This window comes from Pelobates fuscus, chromosome 5 (genome assembly GCF_036172605.1).
Source record: "Pelobates fuscus isolate aPelFus1 chromosome 5, aPelFus1.pri, whole genome shotgun sequence".
Classification (NCBI taxonomy): Eukaryota; Metazoa; Chordata; class Amphibia; order Anura; family Pelobatidae; genus Pelobates; species Pelobates fuscus.
Window position 1 is genome coordinate 386,309,654 of NC_086321.1, and position 25,859 is coordinate 386,335,512.

The following is a 25,859-nucleotide window of genomic DNA, read 5'->3' on the forward strand; positions in this document are numbered from 1 at the left end:
AGTGGGAGCCTGCAGAGTATTTAGTGGAAGCCTGCAGAGCATTTCAGAGCATTTAGTTGGAGCCTGCAGAGCATTTAGTGGGAGCCTGCAGAGCATTTCAGAGCATTTAGTGGGAGCCTGCAGAGCATTTAGTGGGAGCCTGCAGAGCATTTACTGAGAGCCTGCAGAGCATTTCAGAGCATTTAGTGGGAGCCTGCAGAGCATTTAGTGGGAGCCTGCAGAGCATTTCAGTGCATTTAGTGGGAGCCTGCAGAGCATTTAGTGGGAGCCTGCAGAGCATTTACTGAGAGCCTGCAGAGCATTTCAGAGCATTTAGTGGGAGCCTGCAGAGCATTTAGTGGGAGCCTGCAGAGCATTTCAGAGCATTTAGTGGGAGCCTGCAGAGCATTTAGTGGGAGCCTGCAGAGCATTTAGTGGGAGCCTGCAGAGCATGTACTGAGAGGCTGCAGAGCATTTAGTGGGAGCCTGCAGAGCATTTCAGAGCATTTAGTGGGAGCCTGCAGAGCATTTAGTGGGAGCCTGCAGAGCATTTCAGAGCATTTAGTGGGAGCCTGCAGAGCATTTAGTGGGAGCCTGCAGAGCATTTAGTGGGAGCCTGCAGAGCATGTACTGAGAGGCTGCAGAGCATTTAGTGGGAGCCTGCAGAGCATTTCAGAGCATTTAGTGGGAGCCTGCAGAGCATTTAGTGGGAGCCTGCAGAGCATTTCAGAGCATTTAGTGGGAGCCTGCAGAGCATTTAGTGGGAGCCTGCCTGTAAATACATTTATTATTAGAGCAATGTAAGTGTAAGGTAAATAAGCTGACAGTACAGCAGGGAAGGCGGCGAGATGTTATTTTATTTAACGTTTAATGTTTTTAATGGATTTATTTCTTTCTTTCTTGAAAATATTTTATGGAAGAATGTTTTTGTTGATTTTCGTGGTTGGAGATTTATTTTTGTTTTATTTCTTTACAAGTTAATTAATCTTTGTATTTAATGTATTATTAAAATCGCTTTTAATCCCCTTTGTTCTAATTTTCCGAGTTTGTATTTTTTGGCTTTTTCTGTTATTATTATTATTAATTATTATATTATTACTATTATTATTATTATAGTATTATTATTATTATTATTACTATTTTATATTATTATTATTATATTATTATAGTATGTTATTATTATTATTATTATTATTACTATTACTATTATTATTATATTATATTATTATAGTATGTTATTATAGTATGCTATTATAGTATGTTATTATTATATTATTATATTATTACTTTTATTATAGTATATTATTACTATTACTATTATTAATTATTATTATTATATATTATTATTATTTTATAACATTGGGATATTTCTCCCATTCTGCTTCGAACTGATGAATTTAGATACTTTGGTAAAATCGTTTAGATTTAGAGATTTTATCAGAATGATTTTCTGTGAAAGTAAAACCATTTACTGCAAGCTGAGTCCAGCGCCAGTGAATTCAGAGGCAGATATTTGTAGCTAATCCACTTGTTATCATCAGCCATAAATCTTTAGGAAACAGAAAGCCGAATAAGTGAATGATTTGTAACATTGTTACTCCCACCCGCACCCTCTCTATGAAATGTCTCCATCGGAGTAATTCACAAAACGAATTGATTTATCAGAAACAGAGCGAATTTAATAAATACGGGGAAAGTAATTTGGGATTAAATACAGAAATATATTTATATTATTAGATTTCATACAATTAACAAATATCTATTATTTGATTTCAATAAAATATCTGCTTAGAGTTTTCTAACGAAATTCAAAGGGAACATGGAGCAAACCCGAGCAATTCTGTGAATGTAGCGAGTTTAGCGAGCTCCCTGTGTGGAGCTGTAATGACAAGGAATGGCCTCCCAGCAGAGGTGGGCTTGGGATTTGCAGATAGCAGGTAATTAGCAGCAATCAGTGGCCAGTCACACATTGCTGCTATCCCTCCAAGGTCACCAAGCAATGCTTATTCATTGACAATCTTTGTGATCAGAAAGAATAGCCATCTATTTTCCTCCCCCCTCCTCCCAACTGAAATGCCAGTTATTGGGCGAGTGCTGGGTTTCTGAGCATTTGGCGCCCCCTCTGGACACGATTCGTCATTACATTTTTGTGCATTTTTCCAAATCCGATTATTCTGCAAATTAAATCTGAATTGTACCCCTTTCTCCCCATGTAAATAAAATACAAATACCTACTTCCCCATAGAAATGCTGGATATTTACGGGCATATAAATGATTGTTATAAATGCAGGAAAAGAATAATCCCCCCCCCTCCTCCCCCTCTCCCTCCACATATAATATTCTTATATTCTAACAATCTAACTTCTAGTTAAACTATATCCCTGTGTGCAATATCCCCTCTAATATCCCTGTGTGCAATATCCCCTCTAATTACACGATTTATAGACAAGTGCACTTTTATATCACCAGAAAACCAAGTTCAGCAAAAAAAGAAATAAAAATGGTTATTTTGTCGCTAATTTCAGTCCATATGTAACTAAGTGTATATCATTGGGATATTCTGTGATCCAGGGATATAATAACCCTGTACACACAGTGTACACACAGTGCACACACAGTGACATTAGTGACAGCCAGGATTCAGCCTCGATTAGATTGCTTCAATACACATCCCCAAATACAGGGAATCTAAATGGGCCTCCCTGCAATTCCAATCATTCACAAAGGCATCTAATAAACAAACACAGGGACAGGCTGCAGCCAGGGGAAGGTAGGTACATGTTATTACTGTGCAGGGAAGCAGTGGGAAGGTAGGTACATGTTATTACTGTGCAGGGAAGCAGTGGGAAGGTAGGTACATGTTATTACTGTGCAGGGAAGCAGTGGGAAGGTAGGTACATGTTATTACTGTGCAGGGAAGCAGTGGGAAGGTAGGTACATGTTATTACTGTGCAGGGAAGCAGTGGGAAGGTAGGTACATGTTATTACTGTGCAGGGAAGCAGTGGGAAGGTAGGTACATGTTATTACTGTGCAGGGAAGCAGTGGGAAGGTAGGTACATGTTATTACTGTGCAGAGAAGCAGTGGCGAGGTAGGTACATGTTATTACTGTGCAGAGAAGCAGTGGGAAGGTAGGTGGATGTTGTTACAGTGCAGGGAAGCAGTGGGAAGGTAGGTACATGTTATTACTGTGCAGGGAAGCAGTGGGAAGGTAGGTACATGTTATTACTGTGCAGGGAAGCAGTGGGAAGGTAGGTACATGTTATTACTGTGCAGGGAAGCAGTGGGAAGGTAGGTACATGTTATTACTGTGCAGGGAAGCAGTGGGAAGGTAGGTACATGTTATTACTGTGCAGGGAAGCAGTGGGAAGGTAGGTACATGGTATTACTGTGCAGAGAAGCAGTGGGAAGGTAGGTGGATGTTGATACAGTGCAGGGAAGCAGTGGGAAGGTAGGTGGATGTTGATACAGTGCAGAGAAGCAGTGGGAAGGTAGGTGGATGTTGATACAGTGCAGGGAAGCAGTGGGAAGGTAGGTGGATGTTGATACAGTGCAGATAAGCAGTGGGAAGGTAGGTGGATGTTGATACAGTGCAGGGAAGCAGTGGGAAGGTAGGTGGATGTTGATACAGTGCAGGGAAGCAGTGGGAAGGTAGGTGGATGTTGATACAGTGCAGGGAAGCAGTGGGAAGGTAGGTTGATGTTGATACAGTGCAGAGAAGCAGTGGGAAGGTAAGTGGATGTTGATACAGTGCAGAGAAGCAGTGGGAAGGTAGGTGGATGTTGATACAGTGCAGGGAAGCAGTGGGAAGGTAGGTGGATGTTGATACAGTGCAGAGAAGCAGTGGGAAGGTAGGTGGATGTTGATACAGTGCAGGGAAGCAGTGGGAAGGTAGGTGGATGTTGATACAGTGCAGATAAGCAGTGGGAAGGTAGGTGGATGTTGATACAGTGCAGGGAAGCAGTGGGAAGGTAGGTGGATGTTGATACAGTGCAGGGAAGCAGTGGGAAGGTAGGTGGATGTTGATACAGTGCAGGGAAGCAGTGGGAAGGTAGGTTGATGTTGATACAGTGCAGAGAAGCAGTGGGAAGGTAAGTGGATGTTGATACAGTGCAGAGAAGCAGTGGGAAGGTAGGTGGATGTTGATACAGTGCAGGGAAGCAGTGGGAAGGTAAGTGGATGTTGATACAGTGCAGGGAAGCAGTGGGAATGTAGGTGGATGTTGATACAGTGCAGGGAAGCAGTGGGAAGGTAGGTAGATGTTGATACAGTGCAGGGAAGCAGTGGGAAGGTAGGTGGATGTTGTTACAGTGCAGGGAAGCAGTGGGAAGGTAGGTGGATGTTGATACAGTGCAGGGAAGCAGTGGGAAGGTAGGTGGATGTTGATACAGTGCAGAGAAGCAGTGGGAAGGTAGGTGGATGTTGATACAGTGCAGGGAAGCAGTGGGAAGGTAGGTGGATGTTGTTACAGTGCAGGGAAGCAGTGGGAAGGTAGGTGGATGTTGATACAGTGCAGGGAAGCAGTGGGAAGGTAGGTAGATGTTGATACAGTGCAGGGAAGCAGTGGGAAGGTAGGTGGATGTTGATACAGTGCAGGGAAGCAGTGGGAAGGTAGGTGGATGTTGTTACAGTGCAGGGAAGCAGTGGGAAGGTAGGTGGATGTTGATACAGTGCAGGGAAGCAGTGGGAAGGTAGGTAGATGTTGATACAGTGCAGGGAAGCAGTGGGAAGGTAGGTGGATGTTGTTACAGTGCAGGGAAGCAGTGGGAAGGTAGGTAGATGTTGATACAGTGCAGGGAAGCAGTGGGAAGGTAGGTGGATGTTGTTACAGTGCAGGGAAGCAGTGGGGAGGTAGGTGGATGTTGATACAGTGCAGAGAAGCAGTGGGAAGGTAGGTGGATGTTGATACAGTGCAGGGAAGCAGTTGGAAGGTAGGTGGATGTTGATACAGTGCAAGGAAGCAGTGGGAAGGTAAGTGGATGTTGATACAGTGCAGGGAAGCAGTGGGAAGGTAGGTGGATGTTGATACAGTGCAGGGAAGCAGTGGGAAGGTAGGTGGATGTTGATACAGTGCAGGGAAGCAGTGGGAAGGTAGGTGGATGTTGATACAGTGCAGGGAAGCAGTGGGAAGGTAAGTGGATGTTGATACAGTGCAGGGAAGCAGTGGGAAGGTAAGTGGATGTTGATACAGTGTAATTCAGGGTAGGTAATTCAGCCCCATTTCTTACAAGAATAATATCTGTTTAACCAAACGCATCAACTTCACTACCTGCTCTCTCTCATCCTCGCCCTCTCTCTGTCTCTCTCATCCTCGCCCTCTCTCTGTCTCTCTCATCCTCGCCCTCTCTCTGTCTCTCTCATCCTCGCCCTCTCTCTGTCTCTCTCATTCTTGCCCTCTCTCTGTCTCTCTCATCCTCGCCCTCTCTCTGTCTCTCTCATCCTCGCCCTCTCTCTGTCTCTCTCATCCTCGCCCTCTCTCTGTCTCTCTCATTCTTGCCCTTTCTCTCTCTGTGTCTCTCAATCACTTTATTGGTCTCACTCTGTCCCTCTATGTGCGTGTCTCTGCTCTCACTGTCTCAGTCTGTTTCTGTCTGTCTCTGTGTCTCTCATTCTAACTCCAGGTATCTCTCTCACTCTGTCTCTGTGTCTCTCAGTCTGTCTCTCATTGTCTGTCTCTCTAACTGTGTCTCTCTCTCTCTCAGTGTCCCTCTCTCTGCATTTCTCTCTCAGTGTCTGTCTCTCTCTCTGTGTCTGTCTCTCTCTGCCTGTCTCTGTCTCTCTCTCTCTGTCTCTCTCTCTCTCAGTGTCTGTCTGTCTCTCTCTGCCTGTCTCTGTCTCTCTCTCTGTGTCTCTCTCTCTCTCTCTCTCTCTCTGCCTGTCTCTGTCTCTCTCTCTGTGTTTGTCTCTCTCTGTGTCTGTCTCTCTCTGCCTGTCTCTCTGTGTCTGTCTATCTCTCTCAGTGTCTTTCTGTGTCTGTCTCTCTCTCTGTGTCTGTCTCTCTCTCAGTGTCTATCTGTGTCTGTCTCTCTCTCAGTGTCTGTCTCTCTCAGTGTCTGTCTCTCTCTCTGTGTGTCTGTCTCTGTCTGTTTCTCTGCCTGTCTCTCTCTCTCAGTGTCTGTCTCTCTCTCTCTGTCTGTCTCTCTCTGCCTGTCTCTGTCTCTCTCTCTCTCTGTGTCTGTCTCTCTCTGCCTGTCTCTGTCTGTCTCTCTCTGCCTGTCTCTCTCTGCCTGTCTCTGTCTGTCTCTCTCTGTGTATGTCTCTCTCTCTCTCTATCTGTCTCTCTCTGCCTGTCTCTGTCTCTCTCTCTCAGTGTCTGTCTCTCTCTCTGCCTGTCTCTGTCTCTCTTTCTCTCTGTGTCTATCTCTCTCTGCCTGTCTCTCTCTGCCTGTCTCTGTCGCTCTCTCTCTGTGTCTGTCTCTCTCTGCCTGTCTCTCTGTGTCTGTCTGTCTCTCTCAGTGTCTATCTGTGTCTGTCTCTGTGTCTGTCTCTCTCTCAGTGTCTATCTTTGTCTGTCTCTCTCAGTGTCTGTTTCTCTCAGTGTCTGTCTCTCTCAGTGTCTGTCTCTCTCTCTCTGTGTCTGTCTCTGTCTGTCTCTCTGCCTGTCTCTGTCTCTCTCTCTCAGTGTCTGTCTCTCTCTCTCTGTCTGTCTCTCTCTGCCTGTCTCTGTCGCTCTCTCTCTGTGTCTGTCTCTCTCTGCCTGTCTCTGTCTGTCTCTCTCAGTGTATGTCTCTCTCTGCCTGTCTCTGTCTGTCTCTCTCAGTGTCTGTGTCTCTCTCAGTGTCTGTCTCTCTCTGCCTGTCTCTTTCTCTCTCTCTCTCAGTATCTGTCTCTCTCTCTCTCTCTCTCTGTCTGTCTCTCTCTGCCTGTCTCTTTCTCTCTCTCAGTATCTGTCTCTCTCTCTCTCTCTCTCTGTCTGTCTCTCTCAGTGTGTGCAGAGCCCAGTGAGGAGTTCTCTCTCAATGCTGGGAGAGCTGTTCCCTCCTCCCACGCTGATTGGCTGAGCAGTGTGTTGGAATGCTGTGCTGTGATTGGCTACAGCTAGTTAAAGGGAGCCCTATTTAAATCAGTAGCTCCAGCAGAGTTTGTTACAAAGCTGGAGGTGGGAGCAGCCAACAGACTGAGAGAGACAGCCAGACAGCCTGAGAGCTTGTTACAGAGCTGGGAGCAGCCAGAGACAGCCAGCCTGAGAGCCTGTTACAGAGCTGGGAGCAGCCAGAGACAGCCAGCCTGAGAGCCTGTTACAGAGACAGCCAGGCTCAGAGAGAGAGAGTGCTGGTCCCAGCTGGGAGAGTAACCCTGTGTGCCTGTGATTTACCCTGTGCAGGGGAGAATTTGCCTGCAGTGTTGATGAACTCTGCTCTCCTGTGAGCCCAGTCTGTGCCCACCAGCCCCTTCACCCAGATTTACATGAATCTCTTGGACCCCTTCATGAAGATGACTGATGAGCAAGATAAGTGTATGTCAGAGGCTCCTAGCCCCAGCATGTCTGAGGACTCTGCAGCCTCCCCCTGCCCTTCTGGCTCAGGATCAGACACTGAGAACACCAGACCCCAGGAAAACACCTTCCCCAAGGGGGACCAGGACATGAAGAAGGAGACAGAGGATGAGAAGTTCCCAGTTTGTATCAGAGAAGCTGTGAGCCAAGTACTCAAGGGATATGACTGGACTCTGGTCCCCATGCCAGTCAGGGTCAATGGCTCCAACAAGAGCAAGCCCCATGTCAAGAGACCCATGAATGCCTTCATGGTGTGGGCACAAGCAGCCAGGAGGAAGCTAGCAGACCAATACCCACACCTGCACAATGCTGAGCTCAGCAAAACCCTGGGCAAGCTGTGGAGGTAAGTGTTCCCACTCTGTATACTGCTTGCTCTGTGGGAGCTACTGCTTTCTGGGCTGGTTTTGCCAGGGCTCTAATATACAATACTGCCCGCATACTGACTTTGCCAGGGCTGTAATATACAATACTGCCCGCATGCTGACTTTGCCAGGGCTGTAATATACAATACTGCCCGCATGCTGACTTTGCCAGGGCTCTAATATACAATACTGCCCGCATACTGACTTTGCCAGGGCTCTAATATACAATACTGCCCGCATACTGACTTTGCCAGGGCTGTAATATACAATACTGCCCGCATGCTGACTTTGCCAGGGCTGTAATATACAATACTGCCCGCATACTGACTCTGCCAGGGCTGTAATATACAATACTGCCCGCGTACTGACTCTGCCAGGGCTGTAATATACAATACTGCCCGCATACTGACTCTGCCAGGGCTGTAATATACAATACTGCCCGCATACTGACTTTGCCAGGGCTGTAATATACAATACTGCCCGCGTACTGACTTTGCCAGGGCTGTAATATACAATACTGCCCGCATACTGACTTTGCCAGGGCTGTAATATACAATACTGCCCGCATACTGACTCTGCCAGGGCTGTAATATACAATACTGCCCGCATACTGACTTTGCCAGGGCTGTAATATACAATACTGCCCGCGTACTGACTTTGCCAGGGCTGTAATATACAATACTGCCCGCATACTGACTTTGCCAGGGCTGTAATATACAATACTGCCCGCATACTGACTCTGCCAGGGCTGTAATATACAATACTGCCCGCATACTGACTTTGCCAGGGCTGTAATATACAATACTGCCCGCTTACTGACTCTGCCAGGGCTGTAATATACAATACTGCCCGCATACTGACTTTGCCAGGGCTCTAATATACAATACTGCCCGCATGCTGACTTTGCCAGGGCTGTAATATACAATACTGCCCGCATACTGACTCTGCCAGGGCTGTAATATACAATACTGCCCGCATACTGACTTTGCCAGGGCTGTAATATACAATACTGCCCGCATGCTGACTTTGCCAGGGCTGTAATATACAATACTGCCCGCATACTGACTCTGCCAGGGCTGTAATATACAATACTGCCCGCATACTGACTTTGCCAGGGCTGTAATATACAATACTGCCCGCATACTGACTTTGCCAGGGCTGTAATATACAATACTGCCCGCATACTGACTTTGCCAGGGCTGTAATATACAATACTGCCCGCATACTGACTCTGCCAGGGCTGTAATATACAATACTGCCCGCATGCTGACTTTGCCAGGGCTCTAATATACAATACTGCCCGCATACTGACTCTGCCAGGGCTGTAATATACAATACTGCCCGCATGCTGACTCTGCCAGGGCTCTAATATACAATACTGCCCGCATGCTGACTTTGCCAGGGCTGTAATATACAATACTGCCCGCATGCTGACTCTGCCAGGGCTGTAATATACAATACTGCCCGCATACTGACTCTGCCAGGGCTGTAATATACAATACTGCCCGCATACTGACTCTGCCAGGGCTGTAATATACAATACTGCCCGCATGCTGACTTTGCCAGGGCTGTAATATACAATACTGCCCGCATACTGACTCTGCCAGGGCTCTAATATACAATACTGCCCGCATACTGACTCTGCCAGGGCTCTAATATACAATACTGCCCGCATACTGACTCTGCCAGGGCTGTAATATACAATACTGCCCGCATACTGACTCTGCCAGGGCTGTAATATACAATACTGCCCGCTTACTGACTCTGCCAGGGCTGTAATATACAATACTGCCCGCTTACTGACTCTGCCAGGGCTGTAATATACAATACTGCCCGCGTACTGACTCTGCCAGGGCTGTAATATACAATACTGCCCGCATACTGACTCTGCCAGGGCTGTAATATACAATACTGCCCGCATACTGACTCAGCCAGGGCTGTAATATACAATACTGCCCGCATACTGACTCTGCCAGGGCTGTAATATACAATACTGCCCGCGTACTGACTCTGCCAGGGCTGTAATATACAATACTGCCCGCATACTGACTCTGCCAGGGCTGTAATATACAATACTGCCCGCATACTGACTTTGCCAGGGCTGTAATATACAATACTGCCCGCATACTGACTCAGCCAGGGCTGTAATATACAATACTGCCCACTTACTGACTCTGCCAGGGCTGTAATATACAATACTGCCCGCATGCTGACTCTGCCAGGGCTGTAATATACAATACTGCCCGCATACTGACTCTGCCAGGGCTGTAATATACAATACTGCCCGCGTACTGACTCAGCCAGGGCTGTAATATACAATACTGCCCGCTTACTGACTTTGCCAGGGCTCTAATATACAATACTGCCCGCATACTGACTCTGCCAGGGCTGTAATATACAATACTGCCCGCTTACTGACTCTGCCAGGGCTGTAATATACAATACTGCCCACATACTGACTCTGCCAGGGCTGTAATATACAATACTGCCCGCATACTGACTTTGCCAGGGCTGTAATATACAATACTGCCCGCATACTGACTCTGCCAGGGCTGTAATATACAATACTGCCCGCATACTGACTTTGCCAGGGCTCTAATATACAATACTGCCCGCATACTGACTCTGCCAGGGCTGTAATATACAATACTGCCCACTTACTGACTCTGCCAGGGCTGTAATATACAATACTGCCCGCATACTGACTCAGCCAGGGCTGTAATATACAATACTGCCCGCATGCTGACTTTGCCAGGGCTCTAATATACAATACTGCCCGCATACTGACTCTGCCAGGGCTGTAATATACAATACTGCCCGCATACTGACTTTGCCAGGGCTCTAATATACAATACTGCCCGCATACTGACTTTGCCAGGGCTGTAATATACAATACTGCCCGCTTACTGACTTTGCCAGGGCTGTAATATACAATACTGCCCGCTTACTGACTCTGCCAGGGCTGTAATATACAATACTGCCCGCTTACTGACTTTGCCAGGGCTGTAATATACAATACTGCCCGCTTACTGACTTTGCCAGGGCTGTAATATACAATACTGCCCGCATACTGACTCTGCCAGGGCTGTAATATACAATACTGCCCGCTTACTGACTTTGCCAGGGCTCTAATATACAATACTGCCCGCATACTGACTCTGCCAGGGCTGTAATATACAATACTGCCCGCTTACTGACTTTGCCAGGGCTGTAATATACAATACTGCCCGCTTACTGACTTTGCCAGGGCTGTAATATACAATACTGCCCGCATACTGACTCTGCCAGGGCTGTAATATACAATACTGCCCGCATACTGACTCTGCCAGGGCTGTAATATACAATACTGCCCGCATACTGACTTTGCCAGGGCTGTAATATACAATACTGCCCGCTTACTGACTTTGCCAGGGCTGTAATATACAATACTGCCCGCTTACTGACTTTGCCAGGGCTGTAATATACAATACTGCCCGCTTACTGACTTTGCCAGGGCTGTAATATACAATACTGCCCGCTTACTGACTTTGCCAGGGCTGTAATATACAATACTGCCCGCTTACTGACTCTGCCAGGGCTGTAATATACAATACTGCCCGCATGCTGACTTTGCCAGGGCTGTAATATACAATACTGCCCGCATACTGACTCTGCCAGGGCTCTAATATACAATACTGCCCGCATACTGACTCTGCCAGGGCTGTAATATACAATACTGCCCGCTTACTGACTCTGCCAGGGCTGTAATATACAATACTGCCCGTGGATTCGTGTGGTCCTTCTGGTAATATACCTGTTGCTATCTTACAGCCCCTTCTCAGGCTTCCCTAAATAGAGGCTGAAGGTATAGACCCTCTGGTTATGGTCCCCTCTGATAATAGTGTGCATAAAATGCTCCATACTTGGAGAGGTGCCAATTAGACGGGTGGGTGCACTATTTCTTATCTCAGTATAAAACTCTGGTACCGGATGCAATGTGTCCCAGGGATGAAAATGTCATATTTAAAGTTTAATTTCAAATTCTAACCTAGTTTATGCAATTTCGAAAAAATAGATGCATGCAAATTCTCTGAAAGCGCCTTGTTATAACCTTTCTTTGCAAGGTGCTCACCTCTGCAGCACTTGACAGGTTAATCCCAACTAAAATCAGATTCCCTATATTAAAGTTAATATTTACTGTCTGACATGTGACATGACCATTAAAATTGGCATTGTTCTGGCGTGACATTTAATGTACACACGTGTAATTACATTTAGATTTGCCTTTAACTGATTCATTGCTAAAAAGACCAAACTAGTTCAACTCCAAGTTTAACCCTTGGATTGGTGGCAGTCGCTTTGCAGCTGCAGGGTTCAGATAGAAGTTATCGCCTGCGGGGTGGTGAGATTTCTGCTTTATTGGCAGTAAAGGGATTGCTCAAACCACTTCAAAGGAGCCTGTCTCCCTTTATCTGATAGTTGAAAAGCTCCCTGCACTGTAAAATTAGATCTTTATGGCTCAAAGGGTATTGTGGCTTTTTTCCATTTTTCCTCATACCTTTAAGCCAAGTTGCTAGAGACTGGCAGAGCTGGTAAGGTATGGGTTTTGCGTTGTCGTTCGCCTGGTTACAATACTTTTTAGGCGTTGGTACTAGGGTTTATCATTCCTGTCGCAGTACGGTGCCTAGTAACACTATAGATTGTGGCGTGTAGAATTCTAACCCCTGTAGACACACGTATCATCACATAAAGTGAGTTGTGGTGTATTGACAAATGACCCGCGATTTTGGAGGTATTTCTCTTTTCCAAATTTGGTATACGGTTTTATTTTCATTTGCTGTTACCTTGCCTCAAAGCTAGTTAGTAAACAGGTCTCAGCGATAAAAGGCGATGAGATTGGCCGTGTGTTACTGAAATTCCTGGATTGCATGCTTGTCACGTCGCCTGTTTATATCGTTTGTGTTTGGGTCAGGTACTCGGTACAGGAGACTGAACTTTCTCTTTGATTTATTATTTTTTTAGGCTTCTGAATGAGAGCGAGAAACGTCCTTTTGTAGAGGAAGCAGAGAGACTACGAATTCAGCACAAGAAAGATCATCCAGATTACAAGTACCAACCACGCAGGAGGAAGTCTGTGAAAAACGGGCAGAATGAGCAAGACGATGGCTCAGAGCAAACGCACATCTCTCCCAATGCCATCTTCAAAGCCTTACAAGCCGACTCCCCACACTCTGCATCCAGTATGAGTGAAGTTCATTCCCCAGGCGAACACTCAGGTATGCACAACATACCCCTTTTATCCTTAACATTGCTGAGGTCAGGCTAGCTGAGTTTCAAGGGCAGAAAATAACTGTTCTGTACGCTCAGCCATGATGCTTTGCTTTTTGTGGTTTTAGTAACTGTTGATTATTATGGGCACAACGGTGCCATCAGACATGGTGTAGTGATTTTATGTAGCTCAGCAGATGCACAGTAAGAGGGGCATTGCAGTGCCATCAGACGTGGTGTAGTGATTTTATGTAGCTCAGCAGATGCACAGTAAGAGGGGCTTAGCAGTGCCATCAGACGTGGTGTAGTGATTTTATGTAGCTCAGCAGATGCACAGTAAGAGGGGCATTGCAGTGCCATCAGACGTGGTGTAGTGATTTCATGCAGCTCAGCAGATGCACAGTGAGAGGGGCATTGCAGTGCCATCAGACGCGGTGTAGTGATTTTATGTAGCTCAGCAGATGCACAGTGAGAGGGGCATTGCAGTGCCATCAGACGCGGTGTAGTGATTTTATGTAGCTCAGCAGATGCACAGTGAGGGGGGCATTGCAGTGCCATCAGACGTGGTGTAGTGATTTTATGTAGCTCAGCAGATGCACAGTGAGAGAGGGGCATTGCAGTGCCATCAGACGTGGTGTAGTGATTTAATGTAGCTCAGCAGATGCACAGTGAGAGGGGCATTGCAGTGCCATCAGACGTGGTGTAGTGATTTAATGTAGCACAGCAGGCGCGCACTGAGAGAGGGGCATTGCAGTGCCATCAGACGTGGTGTAGTGATTTAATGTAGCTCAGCAGGCGCGCACTGAGAGAGGGGCATTGCAGTGCCATCAGACGTGGTGTAGTGATTTTATGTAGCTCAGCAGGCGCGCACTGAGAGAGGAGCATTGCAGTGCCATCAGACGTGGTGTAGTGATTTAATGTAGCACAGCAGGCGCGCACTGAGAGAGGGGCATTGCAGTGCCATCAGACGTGGTGTAGTGATTTAATGTAGCACAGCAGGCGCGCACTTAGAGAGGGGCATTGCAGTGCCATCAGACGTGGTGTAGTGATTTAATGTAGCTCAGCAGGCGCGCACTTAGAGAGGGGCATTGCAGTGCCATCAGACGTGGTGTAGTGATTTTATGTAGCTCAGCAGGCGCGCACTGGGAGAGGGGCATTGCAGTGCCATCAGACGTGGTGTAGTGATTTAATGTAGCACAGCAGGCGCGCACTGAGAGAGGGGCATTGCAGTGCCATCAGACGTGGTGTAGTGATTTAATGTAGCACAGCAGGTGCGCACTGAGAGAGGGGCATTGCAGTGCCATCAGACGTGGTGTAGTGATTTAATGTAGCTCAGCAGGCGCGCACTGGGAGAGGGGCATCACAGTGCCATCAGACGTGGTGTAGTGATTTTATGTAGCTCAGCAGGCGCTCAGTGAGAGAGGGGCATTGCAGTGCCATCAGACGTGGTGTAGTGATTTAATGTAGCACAGCAGGCGCGCACTGAGAGAGGGGCATTGCAGTGCCATCAGACGTGGTGTAGTGATTTAATGTAGCACAGCAGGCGCGCACTGAGAGAGGGGCATTGCAGTGCCATCAGACGTGGTGTAGTGATTTAATGTAGCACAGCAGGCGCGCACTTAGAGAGGGGCATTGCAGTGCCATCAGACGTGGTGTAGTGATTTAATGTAGCACAGCAGGCGCGCACTGAGAGAGGCGTCCCTGGCGTTTGCATTACATTTATGTCTTGCCAAAGTGCCAGCTTCCTAATTTATTAATGTTTGCTCATTGTTTGTGTGCCATACTAGTGTCTTGGCACTAAGCCTAGCAACACTCCACCTGCTTGGTACGTTGAGTAAACAGGTCTCGAGTCCTTCCCCTTGATATGACTGTGCAGATAACTAAGGTTAATGCGGTACTAGCTGCTGATTTAAGGTACATGCCAAGTTAATCATTTCCAAGACGGAGGTATAAAGTTAGACATATTATATTAGTTAATGTAACTTGTATATCTAATATTATTATACAGTATGGTATTTGAGAATTCCATTGCTATATTTACAAATATATCTATGTATTTTAATACTTGATTATTATATAACGTAAGTAAGATATAGTAACAGCATTGTAATTGTTCTGTTATTCGACTTTCTCCTGCAGGTCAATCACAAGGCCCCCCAACTCCACCGACCACCCCTAAAACTGATGTGCAGCCAGGAAAGCCTGACTTGAAACGAGAGGGGCGCCCTATGCAGGAGACAGGCAGGCAACCACCACATATCGACTTCCGTGATGTGGACATTGGAGAGCTAAGTAGTGAAGTCATCTCAAACATTGAGGCCTTCGATGTCAATGAGTTTGACCAATATCTTCCCCCAAACGGTCATCCAGGTGTTGCTTCTACCCAGGTGACTTACACAGGCAGCTACGGCATCAGCAGTGCTTCCAGTGCCACTACTGGAGCTGGGCACGCTTGGCTGTCCAAACAACAGCAACCACAGCAGCCACCACAGCCACAGCAACACACGTTGTCAACACTAAGCACTGAGCAGAGCCAGTCCCAGCAGAGGACACACATCAAAACTGAACAGCTGAGCCCCAGTCATTACAGTGACCAACACCAGCAACACTCCCCGCAACAGCTCAGTTACAGCTCCTTCAACCTGCAGCATTACGGTTCTTCCTACCCAACAATCACACGCTCACAGTATGATTATACCGAACAACAGAGCTCCAACTCCTATTACAGCCATGCAGCTGGCCAGAGCTCCAACCTCTACTCCACCTTCAGTTACATGAATTCCAGCCAGCGACCCATGTACACTCCTATTGCAGACAATACGGGGGTCCCATCTATCCCCCAAACACACAGCCCACAACATTGGGAACAGCCTGTGTACACACAGCTTACCAGACCCTAGACTGTAAACAAGACATTGACTTTTCTACGTCTACCACCCTCCAGGACACAGGTGGCGCCCTCTGCTGGCAACCAGTGAGAATGGGTGGAACTTTTGATAAAGGACTTATCTGTATACACAGAGGGGGCAGCAGGAATAACTCCAGACAAGCAATTAAAATGTGCTGTTCAGTGGACTTTGCCATGAGTTTTTTTTTTTTTTTTTTTTTTTTTGAGCCATAAATGGGGGGAAAAAAATAAAAGAGCAGATCCTCTGTGAGGACTATTTTCTATTTGCAAATATTCTAGTATGTACTGTGTATGTTTCATTACCTTTTTGGGGGGGTTTATACATTTATATTTTAGAAAAAAAATGTTTAAAAAAGTGTTTTTTTTTTTTCCAACTTCTTAAATAGCTCTTAGTGAAAATATACATCCTCTGCTTTTCTTACAATTGAAAGTATTTTTTTAAAAGACAGAAAACAATCTATTCTTGTGTAATATTTGGATCACATGACCAGGTCTATATATTGTGTTTCCTTAAAACCAGATCGGCCTTTTTTATAACCGTTTTCTATGCAGTATTTCTGCCGCTCTGTATTGTGAATACCGAAGTGCCAATATCAAAATTGCAGTGAAATTCACACGTTGCCTGACACTATGTGTTTCTTACCAGCCTGTAGACAAGTGCCCTTGCTGTCTTGGACTTGCAGAAGGAAAGTGGGTTAAAATTCCCAAAAGATTCTGAAAAAAATGGAAGAAAAATCTTAAATTATTTATTTTATAAAAAATATGCGAAAAAAATAAATAAAAAAAAAAAGCTATGGAAAGATTCCCAATCTTTTTAATTTTTATTTTGTAAAAAGTAAATATATTAGCATGCTGCTGATTCCGCTCTGGGAAGAAATGCTTTTGTTGTTGTTAATTTATGGGTTTTTATTATTTTTATTCTCTTGCATTCCATTTTCTTTTCTTATTCATTTTTAACCCTAAATTCCTTCTCTTAGTCTGAGAAAAAGACATGTTTAATGAGGATAACATCCATTAATCTGGATAATGTAGTGGGAAATAAATGCATACATTTCTTTCTTTTTTTTTTTTAAACAAATCTAAGAAAGAGGATATATTCTGTTTAAGTTTAAAGAAAATAGATCTGACTTTTACGACCATTTTATATCTATTTAAAAAAAAAAAAACAACAGACAAGTACTTTTAAACGCCTCAATTTTAATTGTATTTTAAATTTTTTTTCAATAAGGTAAACGGTTAAATTACATCTTGATGTTTTACCTGCTCGGTGAGAACCAATTAAATATATATCTCTACAATAAGAAACCATGGTGCACTATGATAACTGTCAACATAAAACAGTTTGACTTTAGCAAACAGTTTAACTTTTGCTTAAAAAGGAATCATTTTGTTTTTAATGTGTTTTTTATATATATATATTAATTTGTCCAAGTTGCGCTACCATTGAGCACTCCTTAACTGCTGCCTTTGTTACAAAGAGCAAGCCTTAAATTTTCCTTTTAATGAAAGAAAGACGTACAGGAGATTGACTTTAGAATGTCAGCCGCTCCATTAGATTCCTTTGTTCATCTGAATGTTATTTTTGTTTTTTTTTCTTTATCTTTCTGCAACTTATTGTATGTGTATTTGTTCTCAATAAATATAATACATTGTACTAAACCAGCACTGGAGTTGACTTGTGTTGGCAATTTAATAAAGTATAAGAAATAAAATCTTCTGTGTTAACCTTTACCATGTAATGTAGCTCTTTAGATGTAAAGGACTCCAACTCCCATTTTGCTTAGACAAGTGTTTCAATGGCATTATGAATATTGAAGTTCACAGGAATTAAAGAGATAATCTGTAAATATAAATACATGGCTAAATTAAACACAGTTCTTGCACAAAGTTGTACTCCTAATCATGCCGTGAGTTTATCCATCCGAATGAGACTGTCTCTGTACGGTAAGTATGCTGAAATCACATTGCTGGATCTTACCTGTCTGGGAGAAGCTATTGTTTACCTGGAGCTATAAAGCGGCGTCAGATATGTACATTTTTACAAACATCTATTTGGAAATGTTCTAGAATCTGTTTTCATATGGGACCTCAGATGGCTCTGGCTTTCATTTATTTATGATGAAGAATTTAAAAATCCGGGGGTTGGGGCATTTATTATATTAAGTGACTAAAACCCTTATTTCTACAAGATTATTTAAACACATTCACATGTTTCAGATTTAATTCTATTAGATGCCTTATCCCCTCAGGCTTAACAATCAGCTGTATATGGATGGAGGGTAGTGGGCCAATAGTTAGAGATTGATTATGGGGGGGCCTGATGTAGACCACTAAGTGGTGGCTCAGGGATATACATCCACACTCCAGAGAGAAACCCATCCAGCATTGGATATAGGTGTGCTAGGTGATAAGATCCCAGTCCAACTGCTAGCGATGCCTGATCAGCAGTAAATTCAATGATGTTTGTGAAAATGCATAGGTCAACGATGTATTTTTACACTGACTCAGAATTGTGCACTTATCAGAGATCCCCAAAATAAATCACAATGGGCAACACTGCCAGCTGCTGTTTTTTTGGCATAGCAGGGAATTATAAGTGTTTTATTCCAACAACATTTTAATGGACGCATACAAGAGTTAGGCAATGTTACTACGGCATTAGGGAATGAACCTCTTCCTGCTAGTTACGACAAGCTGGGCACAGCACCAAGCATTGGAATGACCAAGGTGGCATCATTGTATTCGCTTACACAGCCACCATTAATAGGGCTGGATGTTAAGGATTCTGGGAATGACATGCCAGCCAACGATCTAATCTCCGCTTGCACGGGACTCATACAATATACAGTCAGTGTATTTCATTTACAATGATAATTTCTCTCCAGCAATTAGCAAAATGGTAGGTAGCTGCACTGCGCCAATTGTTTAGGAATTTGTTGTTTTTATTTTTAAAAAGAGAGAGTGCGTGCTAAAGTGAATGTCTACTTCACCCTCAGCAGGGAATTCAGAAACCATTTTGTCTCGCCTTTAACTGCTATTTAAGATGTGCAAAGAGAGGATCCTATTTTCAAACTCGTTGTGAATGATGATATCAAAATAAATAAGCACAAAAAACAAGAAATGCCTTCTCGAACCTTTGTCATGAAGGTTTTAAAATGTCATCATTTCGTTAAGCCTGAATTATGTGTACATATATCTACTTCCCTGTCACAGGAAAGCGGATATTACAGCAAACTGGACACGTTTCCAACTCAGGGACAGCAGACTATGTAACACAGCCTGGCAGAATAAGCTCCTTTCTTTCATCACGTGATATATTGTTTATATTAAATAGCTTTTACAGGCCCGGACAGCTAGCATCCTTTATTTATTCTTCAATTTTTCTGTCAATGCTGAATTTGAGAACCCCGATATTTTGGATATATTTGTGGTCGGGGACCATAGCCGATGAATTAAGTGTTGATAGTAAATATACTTACCAAGGTGGCGTTAGGCCTGAATACACAGGGCCAGGAGGGAGTTATGTTGCAATATTGAGGTGGCGGGGGTCTGCGGACCTTGCAATGAGGTAAAGGGTCCCCTTAAAGGTTGGCAAACCCCTCCCACAATTCCATGAAACTGGCACTAAATGACGCCATAGTCTTTACATAACCGTGGATTAAAACATTCAGCAGTGAAATAAACATTACGGGCATCCATTTTACACTAACCACACGCAGGATTGCCAGCCTCCATGTTTGCCTCTGACTTGGATAACAAAGAGAGTTGTATGGTCTACAGTTTGTGAAGCATGAAAGGGGTTGAAATGAATGCATATATATGAGAAGAGCTAATTTAGACACAGCTTCAGGTGACACTACCACTGCTGCTGCGGATTTAGCCAGAGACGTGTTTAGCCAAACAGGCCTCCCACTTTTGGTAGGACAGTCCCTATTTTAGAGTCCTATACTACCACCCCGATTTAGTACCCTGGGGTCCCTCATGTGTCCATGTGTAGCTCAGCACGAGCATATCATTAGATGTGCTGCAGCTACACTCTCTGCATTGTTCTGCAGGTGCTTCGTGACTTTATGGAGAACCACTGACTGAGTGTTTTTCTATGGAGTTTTTCATGCGAAGCGCAAGGATATCCAGCGTCTTTTCAAGGAGTCAAACTCTGTGAAACTGCAGGAAGCACCACTAGTGGCTGATAGACAGCCAACAGAGACAGTCTTAACCCTGCAATGAAAACATTGCACTTTCTCTAAAACTGCAGTGTTTTACATTGCTGGGTTTAGGTTAAAGGGACAGTGCACTCAGATCACTAGATGAGATGAAGTAGTCTGGGTACTTATTAGTGTCCCTTTAAAGGGACACTATAGTCACCAGAACCACTGCAGCTAATTATGAGAGTTCTGGTGTTTATAGTCTGTCCCTGCAGACTCAGTGATGTAAACGCTGCCTTTTCAAAGAAACGGCAGTGTTTACATTACTGCCTAGTTACACCCTAGGTGCACTCAGTCAGACAGCCTCTGATGATTGAATGCTTCTCTATGAGGAGATGCTGAGTGGTGCAGCAGCGTGACCTTCTGATTGGCTGATATCACCAAGATCCAGGATTTTGATACACTATGTCAATGAATTGTGAACCCCTGGTCTATAGTAACTAACGCTGTACGGTATGAAACATTTTCCAGCCAGCTAGGTTTTCATTAATTCTATCTTGGCCTAAACCATGAAATTCATAAAGTGGTGACATTCATTCACTGCGTGTTAGGAAATATTAGATTCTTTTTTAGGAATTTCACATTTTAAGTAAAAACTAGAAGAATTCTGTTATTTTTACCAAACATTGAGAAAGCGCCTGTTGATTCTCCTCATTCTGGTTTTAATGAACGAGTCTATGACTGGCGGCCTAGTGAAGCAATACTGTTATATTCTGTAATATTCTACACAGATTGTCACCGAAGATTGCAAGGACCTTCAAATTAATAACCCATATGAATTTACCGCACAATAAATATTATTAAAGTAGAGCTATATAGCGCAGTGTCTTTGTAAGGAAACCCGACTGACACACATTACAGAAATAGTTAGATCCATCGGTGCTGGACATGTACACTCTCAGACTGTAACACGTATAGAGGACACGGGATGCTGTGACACTTATAGAAGACACGGGATGCTGTGACACGTATAGAGGACACAGAATGCTGTGACACGTATAGAGGACACGGGATGCTGTGACACGTATAGAGGACACGGGATGCTGTGACACGTATAGAGGACACGGGATCCTGTGACACGTATATAGGACACAGGATACTGTGACACACATAGAGGAGACGGGATGCTGTGACACGTATATAGGACACAGAATGCTGTGACACGTATAGAGGACACAGAATGCTGTGACACGTATAGAGGACACGAGATGCTGTGACAAGTATATAGGACATGGGATACTGTGACACGCATAGAGGACACGGGATGCTGTGACACGTATATAGGACACAGGATACTGTGACACATATAGAGGACACGGGATGCTGTGACACGTATAGAGGACACAGAATGCAGTGACACGTATAGAGGACACGGGATGCTTCGACACTTATAGAGGACACGGGATGCTGTGACACGTATAGAGGACACAGAATACTGTGACACGTATAGAGGACATACCCAGATATTACGCAGTCTGAGCCGGTTACTGAAGATATAATATTATAAAAAACAGAATGTATAGGCGCTCACTATATTGCAGAACAGGCTGCGGTATACAATGCAAGAATTCCCAAAACCTTGTGTAGGTGAAATAGACAAAATAAAATATAGCGTATACTGCGCCTTTAAATTTATACATACATTAACCTTCGAGGAAATGTAGTAAACCTCAGAGAAAAAAAGAAAGACAAATAATAGTGAAATACAGTATGGCACAATCAAAATAAAATGAGTATAAACTATAGAAAAACCACTCACATACGCTAGAGCTTATTAGAGCTCTGCTGTATAACTCGTGGACGGTACAATCCCCGTCTAAGGATATATGGTAGTTGGAGTGTCGCTAATCCTCCGGGTGTCAGTAGTATATATAGGAGGTACAAAAAACAAGAAAGGAACTCCAATGGTGCAGTAAGTACTGATACTTAAAGGGACACTATAGTGACCTGAACAACTTTAGCTTAATAAAGCAGTTTTGGTGTATAGAACATGCCCCTGCAGCCTCACTGCTCAATCCTCTGCCATTTAGGAGTTAAATCCCTTTGTTTATGAACCCTAGTCACACCTCCCTGCATGTGACTTGCACAGCCTTCCATAAACACTTCCTGTAAAGAGAGCCCTATTTAGGCTTTCTTTATTGCAAGTTCTGTTTAATTAAGATTTTCTTATCCCCTGCTATGTTAATAGCTTGCTAGACCCTGCAAGAAACTCCTGTATGTGATTAAAGTTCAATTTAGAGATTGAGATACAATTATTTAAGGTAAATTACATCTGTTTGAAAGTGAAACCAGTTTTTTTTTCATGCAGGCTCTGTCAATCATAGCCAGGGGAGGTGTGGCTAGGGCTGCATAAACAGAAACAAAGTGATTTAACTCCTAAATGACAGTGAATTGAGCAGTGAAATTGCAGGGGAATGATCTATACACTAAAACTGCTTTATTTAGCTAAAGTCATTTAGGGGACTATAGTGTTCCTTTAAAATAAATAGAAAGAAGAAATGTACTTACATTCTTTAGAGCAAGACTTGCTCTAGTTGGAACAGCATGGGTGGTATAATCCCCACCTGAGGATATAGATGATGTCAGGAATCAAGCCAAAAAAAGGAAATCAATAAATAGTACTGTAAAAAAGTAACTATTTAAAAGAAAATAATAACAATACAAGATATAAAATCTGTGTAAAAGTCCCACTTGACGCATTTCGCCCGTCCAAAGGGCTTTTTCAAAAGTGTGGGAGAAGTCCTCTTCGTATTCTAAATTTATAGAATGGGCTTTTTTACAGTACTATTTATTGATTTCCTTTTTTTGGCTTGATTCCTGACATCATCGATATCCTCAGGTGGGGATTATACCACCCATGCTGTTCCAACTAGAGCAAGTCTTGCTCTAAAGAATGTAAGTACATTTCTTCTTTCTATTTATTTTAAGTATCAGTACTTACTGCACCATTGGAGTTCCTTTCTTGTTTTTTGTACCTCCTATATATACTACTGACACCCGGAGGATTAGCGACACTCCAACTACCATATATCCTTAGACGGGGATTGTACCGTCCACGCGTTATACAGCAGAGCTCTAATAAGCTATAGCGTATGTGAGTGGTTTTTCTATAGTTTATACTCATTTTATTTTGATTGTACCATATTGTATTGCACTATTACTTGTCTTTCTTTTTTTCTCTGAGGTTTACTACATTTCCTCTAAGGTTTATGTAGATATAATATTATATCCAGATATTACGCAGTCTGAGCCGGTTACTGCAGATATAATATTATACCCAGATATTACACAGTCTGAGACGCTTACTGCAGATATAATATTATATCCAGATATTACGCAGTCTGAGCCGGTTACTGCAGATATATTATACCCAGATATTACACAGTCTGAGCCGCTTACTGCAGATATAATATTATATCCAGATATTACGCAGTCTGAGCCGGTTACTGCAGATATAATATTATATCCAGATATTACGCTGTCTGAGACGGTTACTGCAGATATAATATTATTTCCACATATGACGCAGTCTGAGCCGGTTACTGCAGATATAATATTATATCCAGATATTACACAGACTGAGCCGGTTACAGCAGATATAATATTATATCCAGATATTACACAGACTGAGCCGGTTACTGCAGATATAATATTATACCCAGATATTATGCATTCTGAGCCGGTTACTGCAGATATAATATATCCAGATATTACACAGTCTGAGCCGGTTACTGCAGATATCATATTATACCCAGATATTACGCAGACTGAGCCGTTACTGCAGATATAATATTATACCCAGATATTACGCAGTCTGAGCCGGTTACTGCAGATATAATATTATACCCAGATATTACGCAGTCTGAGCCGGTTACTGCAGATATAATATTATATCCAGATATTACGCAGTCTGAGACGGTTACTGCAGATATAATATTATACCCAGATATTACACAGTCTGAGCCGGTTACTGCAGATATAATATTATATACAGATATTATGCAGTCTGAGCCGGTGTTCTATCAAAAAACCCTACCCCGTGAAAATTCCCTACCCTCGTCACTTCCGGTGACGCAGCCGCACCGGAAGTGACCCTCATCCAATGGAGGAGGAGGGTGTGCGCCGCCGCGCAGGCGCACAACAACTAGGCTAGGTAGGGATTTTTCACGGGGTAGGGGAAATTAACGCCACAGTGCGCACGCGCGGCAAAGTACTCCCGTCGGAGGTACAGCGCGCGTGCGCACTAGTGGCAAGGGAGAGAGGCTTTAATCCGACGATCAGAGTTCGCGCGTGCGCAGTATAGGGGTAGGGAAATTTGATGGCTATTAGCCCTGTGAGATCTCCCTACCCCTGTACTGCGCATGCGCGGACTCATCATCAGATTAAAGCCTCTCCCTGCTCCCAACACTCTCAGCCATCCAAGATTGAGGGTGAATTATGGTGGGACGGTGGGTGTTTATGTGCATTATATTGGGGGGGGTCTGTGCAGAATTGGGGGGTCTGTGCAGAATTGGGGGTCTGCACAGACCCCCCAATATAATGCACATAAACACCCACCGTCCCACCATACTTTACCCTCAATCTTGGATGGCTGAGAGTGTTGGGAGCAGGGAGAGGCTTTAATCTGATGATGAGTCCGCGCATGCGCAGTATAGGGGTAGGGAGATCTCACAGGGCTAATAGCCATCAAATTTCCCTACCCCTATACTGCGCATGCGCGGTTTGTGAAGCGCTCCCTTGCAACTCGTGCGCACGCGCGCTGTACCTCCGACGGGAGTACTTTGCTGCGCGTGCGCACTGTTGCGTTCATTTCCCCTACCCCGTGAAAAATCCCTACCTAGTTGGTGTGCGCTTGCGCGGCGGCGCACACCCTCCTCCTCCATTGGATGAGGGTCACTTCCGGTGCGGCTGCGTCACCGGAAGTGACGAGGGTAGGGAATTTTCACGGGGTAGGGTTTTTTGATAGAACACCGGTTACTGCGGATATAATATTATACTCAGATATTACGCAGTATGAGCCAGTTACTGCAGATATAATATTATACCCAGATATTACGCAGTCTGAGCCGGTTCCTGCAGATATAATATTATATCCAGATATTACGCAGTCTGAGCCGGTTACTGCGGATATAATATTATATCCAGATATGACGCAGTATGAGCCGGTTACTGCAGATATAATATTATACCCAGATATTACGCAGTCTGAGCCGGTTCCTGCAGATATAATATTATATCCGGATATTACACAATCTGAGCCGGTTACTGCAGATCTAATATTATATCCAGATATTACGCAGTCTGAGCCGGTTACTGCAGATATAATATTATATCCAGATATTACGCAGTCTGAGCCGGTTCCTGCAGATATAATATATCCGGATATTACACAATCTGAGCCGGTTACTGCAGATCTAATATTATATCCAGATATTACGCAGTCTGAGCCGATTACTGAGGATCTAATATTATATCCAGATATGACGCAGTCTGAGCCGGTTACTGCACATATAATATTATACCCAGATATGACACAGTCTGAGCCAGTTACTGCAGATATAATATATCCAGATATTACGCAGTCTGAGCCGGTTACTGCGGATATAATATTATATCCAGATATTACGCAGTATGAGCCGGTTACTGCAGATATAATATTATAC

The 25,859-nt window shown here is 44.1% G+C and overlaps 1 protein-coding gene across 1 annotated transcript; it reads left to right on the forward strand.

Annotated features, from left to right (window-relative positions):
* The first annotated feature begins 6,891 nt into the window (after nt 1-6,891).
* Nucleotides 6,892-17,653, forward strand: SOX9 (SRY-box transcription factor 9). The gene is made up of 3 exons (XM_063456362.1): nt 6,892-7,817; nt 12,838-13,091; nt 15,223-17,653. The coding sequence occupies exons 1-3, from the start codon at nt 7,387-7,389 to the stop codon at nt 15,981-15,983; spliced, it is 1,446 nt and encodes a 481-aa protein (XP_063312432.1). The 5' UTR covers nt 6,892-7,386; the 3' UTR covers nt 15,984-17,653.
* Nucleotides 17,654-25,859: the final 8,206 nt, after the last annotated feature.